This window comes from Montipora capricornis, chromosome 4, assembly GCF_036669925.1.
Source record: "Montipora capricornis isolate CH-2021 chromosome 4, ASM3666992v2, whole genome shotgun sequence".
Taxonomy (NCBI): Eukaryota; Metazoa; Cnidaria; class Anthozoa; order Scleractinia; family Acroporidae; genus Montipora; species Montipora capricornis.
Genome location: NC_090886.1, coordinates 56111961 through 56118760, shown reverse-complemented (window position 1 = coordinate 56118760; position 6800 = coordinate 56111961). Strand labels below are relative to the sequence as shown.

The 6800-nt window shown below is 38.3% G+C and overlaps 1 protein-coding gene across 1 annotated transcript; it reads right to left on the bottom strand.

The window, feature by feature from the left end:
* Positions 1-3064: 3064 nt before the first annotated feature.
* LOC138044930 (histone H1.0-like) lies at positions 3065-4167 on the bottom strand. Its single transcript, XM_068891308.1, has one exon. It carries the CDS (start codon positions 4165-4167, stop codon positions 3550-3552), a length of 618 nt encoding a protein of 205 aa, XP_068747409.1. The 3' UTR covers positions 3065-3549.
* Between the last annotated feature and the right edge of the window lie 2633 nt (positions 4168-6800).

The following is a 6800-nucleotide window of genomic DNA, read 5'->3' as shown; positions in this document are numbered from 1 at the left end:
TTAGCTGTGTGTCAAACTGAAGAAACCAGAGAACAAGAAAACTGAGCAGAAGCAACATAATTAAGCAAATTCAAGTAAAGATTTTTTGCAAATGTTTGCCCTCCAATTTCGAATTTAGAATTTCTCGTCCTTCAACCTCTCATTCTTTTCTTGGTCATCATGATGGCCACAAATACATATGCCCAGTGCAGGCTACCAAAAACACCCCATGGAAGCAATTTGGATCAGCAAAACTGAATGTTGAGGAGGCAGTGTGGCTTAGTGGCTAGGATACTTGCCTTGAAATCCAGAGCTCCCAAGGCCTGTTCTGACCACTTGTGGAATTTTTTCCTGGTGGTCCCTGGTTCATCTTCTTAGCTGCACTTGTAAATAGCCAACTGGTTTGCTTCTGGCCAGTTGGGATTCTTAACAGTTGTTGTTGATTGTTCTGTGTTGTCTCATTGATTGTGTTTCATTGGCCCTGAAAAGCCGGTATGGGGGAGTGGTCAATTAAGTATGTATCTTATACGCAATAGTGTGTTTTTATTTGGTGTTTGAAGATCATGGCCCAGAAGGTTCTCATCCTGAACAAAATCACTGTAACTAGTGTTGATATAATTTATTTTTCAGCATTCAATTAAGGACAGTGCCGACTAATTCAAAGGTATTTTAAATTTGCCCCGGTTTATGATTATCTAGGAAATGTAGACCTTAACAAATGTTATTGAAATCCAAGAAGAAAATTGGGGGTAACGATGCATTTTTCAAAGATAATTGATGAATAATATTTGTAAAAACCTTTAAAATACAAAGCAATGTATGGCGTTCTTTCTCAAATTGAAGTTTAATGATCTCTCAAAAATGCATGGTTACCCCCAATTTTCTGTTTGGATACCAAGAGTACTTGCTAAGATCTACTTTCTCCGGATAGTTTTAAACCACGCAAAAATGTCACTGTATTAGTAAGCTGCACCGATAGGAAACCCAAGTATCTCGAGATGCGCAGAAAGTATGTGCAATAACAATAGTAGGCACCGTCCTTAAGCTTCAAAATCTTTAGAGGTGTGGCAACCTCTACTACCAGCATACTAAATACTGGTCAGCATTATCTGTCAGGTGTCAAGTGAAGTGTACTTTTAACTGGTGAAAATATCATTCAGTTGAATCATCTTTGCTCTGGGAATTAGTTTTTGTAATAATTATAAAGTGACAAATAATAATAATAATTATTATTATAATAATGAATTTGAGTTTCAGACATACATATCAGAAAATGTATGCATTCCAAACATCGGAGGAGGTATTTTACATTAGAATCGTCACAAATTACTTTGCACTCTGCTTTCCACTGTCAAAATAGCAGATTTTGATTGTAAAAAAGGGATATTTCTGTTTAACCCATTCACTCCTCAGCCACACCAGAACCCCCCCAGTTCACAAGTAAAACCTGTAAAGTCTGACTCCCAGGAGTCAATGGGTTAAATGAGAGGAAAAACATTTTAAAAGAAAATAACAACGATAAAGCATGTTCCAGCTTCATGCTAACCTGTGATCAGGCATACTTTTCTTAATAGAACCCTTTCACGTTCTCTCCAAAGAAAAGTACGCCTGATCACGGGTTAGCTTCATACAGTCGCCATTATCAAGTTTGTTTTCCAAGTCTTGTGTAAAAAAATACATATCATATTTGTTAAAGTGTGAAACTTTGAAGAAATTTAAGTACGTAAAAGAAATATAAAAAGTTATTGCTTGATGAAAAAACGTTTTGCACAAATGGGGCCCCCTTGGGTATTCAAGTTAGCTCTTCTTCCTTTGTAAACAACACCTTTTTGCATTTCATTTACTTATTTAAAACACTGAAATGCCATGTTTTATTGTTGTTTCTTTTAAAAAATGTAAATTATTTCAATAAAAATTGTTCACAATCAATACATACCGGTATATACATACAAAATAATACAAGATTGTTAGTTATAAATGGTGAGTTGAAGTTGTGTATTTATTTCCACAAGATAAGTGTTCCTTCGTTTATCTTAAGGTATGCTAATTCAATCATATTTGATTCAATTATTGTTGTTGAAACCTGAGAACATTTTCTTGTCCTCCACCTGCTAAAGATATAGAATCTGGTAAATGTATGGCAGTCCTTCCAAGAATAAGAGCTATTTTTGCAGACAAATCAAATAATTTTTCCAAATTTTTAAGTTCACTTTGCAATAAAGATTTTAAAATCTTTGCTCTCAGTGATAAGTAGAACTTCAGAACTGTTTTAAAGTAAGATCAGATTGAGTGCAGAGAAATTGTTCATGTGAAGCAGTAAATGAGTGAAGCGTCTCTGTATTCTGCTTTCTCTTTCATCAAATGGCCAGACCACATTTTGGATTGACGAAATGGCAATCTCAAGGCATTACAGATAACAAAGTCATGAAATACAACATACTGAGGCCCTCCTAGGGGTTTTGGGAAACAAAGGAATATGGCTAATTTCAACTGGGGAACACAGGGGAACAAAGACAAAATATCTTAGGGAACAAGGAAACATAAACCATTCTGGGGATCAAAAGGCTGAGAACAAGTTTGAGAGTAATTTTAAGAGCAAGGGTGGGGGAACACAGGAACAAGGACCCCCATGGGAGGGCCTCAACACCAAACCGACAGCTTTTTACAGAAACTAAGTTCAGAGGATCAAAGTGCAGCTTGTTTTTTAACCCACTGACTGCTTAGGCGCCACAGCACCCTCAGTTAATAGGTAAAATTGTCTGGTGTTAGACAGAGTAATTATATCTGTTAAGTCTCACTCCCAGGAGTCAATGGGTTAAAATGCACGACTTTCATTGTCTTGCACAAATTCCAGTTATTTTACCAACCTCTAGTTTAAAAGAAGTTAACCAGAGAGTCACACTCTGGCAAATGTAACAGAACTTTATTAAAAACAGTTCAATATTTGCAGGTAAAATTCGTTGATCTTGTTGCGGCAGAAGTAGAACATGTTACCAACAAAATGTGATGAAATGATCAAATTATTTTGCACTTATGTCACTTTGTGTATAAGAAAACAAAAAAAAGTGTTCCTTTGCAACTAGTTAATTTCCTTTCCTCAATTTTCCTTTTCTTTTTATAGAAAGAGGATAGTAGAATTATCAATACCTTGCCCTCCTTGCCTTTAAAATCTGTAGGAAAAGCAAGATGTAAACAGACTTACTCAGTACTTCCGAAACGTCCAATCCAGTTTTTATTCTTTCTACTTCCTACAGTGTTGCACTTTAGGCTCCAAATTATCCGTGTCACGGCTGTTCAAGTATAAATAGCAGTTATCAGAGAAACTCGTTCCGTTTTAGGAGGTTTAGAAACACAGCCTGCGTTAATCTCGTGAGAAATCACACTACAGACTGGTTCAACAAGATCCAAACGTAACAACTGAGTAAAATCAACATCCACACAACGTTTTGCCTTAGACTGCTGTTCATGAGTTGGGCCCTGGCGATTTCAATCGTTGTACCACGTGTGACCTATCGGTACTGATGAGATCAAATGCCTGCTGATCAAGCCATATCTTTCTCAAGCGAAAGATCACTTTTTCCGTTGCGCCTTTCTCTTGATACGGGGCGAGAAAAAAATTACCTTCGGAGGCGAGGAGAACTTCACTCTTTTACCCTTTACTAGTTTCGAGACCACTTTTTTTCGTCTCGGTGTTTTCAATATGGTCTTTAACGCTTTAGATTTTTCCGTCGCCTTGAAAAGATCGGATTTAAATGTCTCGGCAAAAGTGGTACTTCGTCGGCGTTTGTCTGAATCCGTTGGCTTTGACGTCTTTTCAGGTGTGGCCGGGCGCGTGTCTTGTTTTAAAACCAGAGAAGAAATATTTCGCATTCTTGATTCTTCTGTGACAACTGCTCCCTTTTGTCTTCGCGACTGAAATGTCGTTGGTATCATAAATGACCCATTAAGACCAACTCCACGAGCGTGAACGAGCAAACCAGAATTGAGCGCCGTTCGAAGGGCCGCCTTGACAACTTGTGGCATCAGCTTATCCTGTTGGTTCTTGTGTCCATCCAAAGTTTTCGCGAAGTACTTTTCGATATTTTGCCGCGAGACACCTTGGCCATGTTCTTTTTCCAGTAATTTAACGGCCTTGAGGACGTTTGGGACAAAATCGTGTCTCAGTCGCGCTCTTGTCATGGGCGACATCCTCAAGCAGAACCCTCATCGCGCGAGAGAGAACTCGTGTGATAATGACGTCATAACTTTAATTGGTAATCGAAGGGTTGGAACGTATCATGTGATTAACCAACCTCGTTCCCAGGATCTCTCTTCTTGATAATGACAATAAGGGCACAGGTGAAGTTGAGTATTGTATTGCGTAAGGAATTGTACGTGGATTTTTTATTTAGTGTACTTGGACACGGAATTATAACCATCCTGGTGATTAGCTCGCTAATTAAGTCAAAAACAAAAGACTAAACAATACACTTGGGGTGCGTTCGATTGACCGTATTCCGGAATAGGAATACGTGGAATATTGTAGAAGTTAGAAATCCTTCGTTTTTAAGCTTTTCGTATCACCTCTCGCCGGAAAATATATCCAACATGACAGTAGGGACCTTGAGATCTAAGACGGCGACCCCCGAAAACGTCATTTAATGGTAGTAGTTTATGTTTGTGTTTCTTGACTATTCCAGTTTGCTCAACTTCTACAATTTATCCAAACTACTCGGAACTGAATTGGGAGGAACAGTGTTGAAACTAAGAAAGAAAATCAAAGATTTGCCCTTGTGCGTTCGCGTCTTTCTTAGAACTTGAAATTTGGTCGTTCCACGTCGCAGATCGGCACAGAATGGGAAAGAAATGTACAAATTTTAAAGCGCAATTGCAGAGCCATTGTTTTGCTCATTAATGTCTGTTGTTTGGTTGGGTTCTCGCTGAAGTTGCCGTCCTAGATCTTAAACACCAAGACGCACTATAAAAGGGGGCGCTTCACGCACTGCTTTTGTTCGAATTCATTCAAGCACGACTGATTAATTATCCAAGATGGTGATCAACAAACAGCAACACAGCGACGGAAGCACGAAAAGATATTTCCAGCGCGAAAAAAAAGGGACTGGAAATTTGAAAAAAGAACGACGGATAACCTTTTATGGCATATTACGGACACATTGTCATGAGGGGCTTTTTTATTGAAGAAATTATCGCAGAGCTCTCGGTTGCGTCCACGGTTGATTGATAAATCATTTGCATGTGCCTAAGGCACCACATCTTTTATAGTCCCGCGCACGTCAACGGTGACTGACAAACGAGCCTCGATCTTCCCAGGGAACACTTCCTTACGTAGCGCGCCTTCGTGTTTAAGGTCCCTAGTATCAAGCCAAGAGCCTCGTGACAGGCACGTGGCTAATTTCTCTTTCTGACTACGACGACTTTCAAGCCATTTTTAAGCCTGGTCTGCCACAGGCATCCCACGTAAAAACACACAAACGGGTCTGCTATATAACCCTTCTTCAGTGTGGCTAAAAACCATCAGAACGTTTAAAACCTACGTTTTTTCTTAAGGTATTTTGAAAAATTGTTAAATAACTTCTGGTAATAGGACTGAGTGGAGTCCAATTCGGTCTGTAATCCGGCATACGAGTGATAACAAAATCACAAGTATGATTACAGACAGAGTGGACCTTTTTTTTTTGCAGATACTGCGGCCATTTTCCTTTCAGTTGTTTCGAAAGACATTATGGGGTGATCAGGGGGCAAATATTTAATATGTATGTGACCCCTAGGCATCCCACGATAGCTATCTGAAACAATAGAAATCAAAATTGCCGCAATATCTACAAAAAGGTCTATTGGACAACACGAAGTTCTCTTATCAATTAATCATAAAAATTACAATTTCCGAGAAAAGAAGAAAAGAAAAGGAAAATGTATATTAAAATAGTGACAGAGGAGGCGTAAATTGTTTAAGGTCGCTACGAAAGAAAGAAAAAAAGAAAGAAAGTCCCAATTTAGGAGTCTGTACATCGTTTCAATGGTGATTGAAACCAAGGTTGTGATTGGTTAACCACTCGGTATCAAATGGCCAGACGAACCAATCAAAGCGCTTGGCGTATATTACTCCTACGATCCAAAATTGCTTCACGAAAAAAAATTTATTGAAAAATTAGACAGCATTAAGAAACTTGTTAACATCTGGTCTTCAAGAGGTCTTTCCATCTATGGGAAGGTGACCGTTATAAAGTCTCTAATTATTCCTAAAGTTTGTTTACATTTCGTCACTTCTACCCACCCCTAAGGATGCTATTAAAGAACTAGACCAGCTGTTATTTAAATTTCTATGGAAAGGTGTGGATAAAACAACTCGCTTGTCTGTAATAAATGGATACGAAAAAAGCGGTTTAAAAATGATTGATTTAGAGACAATGATTAAATCCTTAAGACTAGCGTGGTTAAAAAGAATATTCAGGGTAAACGATGGTGCGTGGAAAGATTATATACGTCATCAGCTTACGCGTTTCGGAGGTCTTTTCTTATTTCACTGTAACTACAATGTAAAAGATCATCCTGTTCCCTCGCAGTTTTATGCTGAGATGCTCCAATGGTGGGCAGAATTTCGAGACGAGTTTTCCACAGAAAAGGATTGGCAGGGCATAATGTGGAATTATAAAGATGTTCGCATAAACAATGCACCTGTATTTTATAAGACATTTTTCGAGTCTGGTATTATTTGCGTAAATGACCTACTTTTTGATTTGAATAACTTAAGCTCGTATAATATAATTTCTAAGCGTGTTGGTAAAGTTAACAACTATTTAACTTGGGCAGGTCTTCGCCAT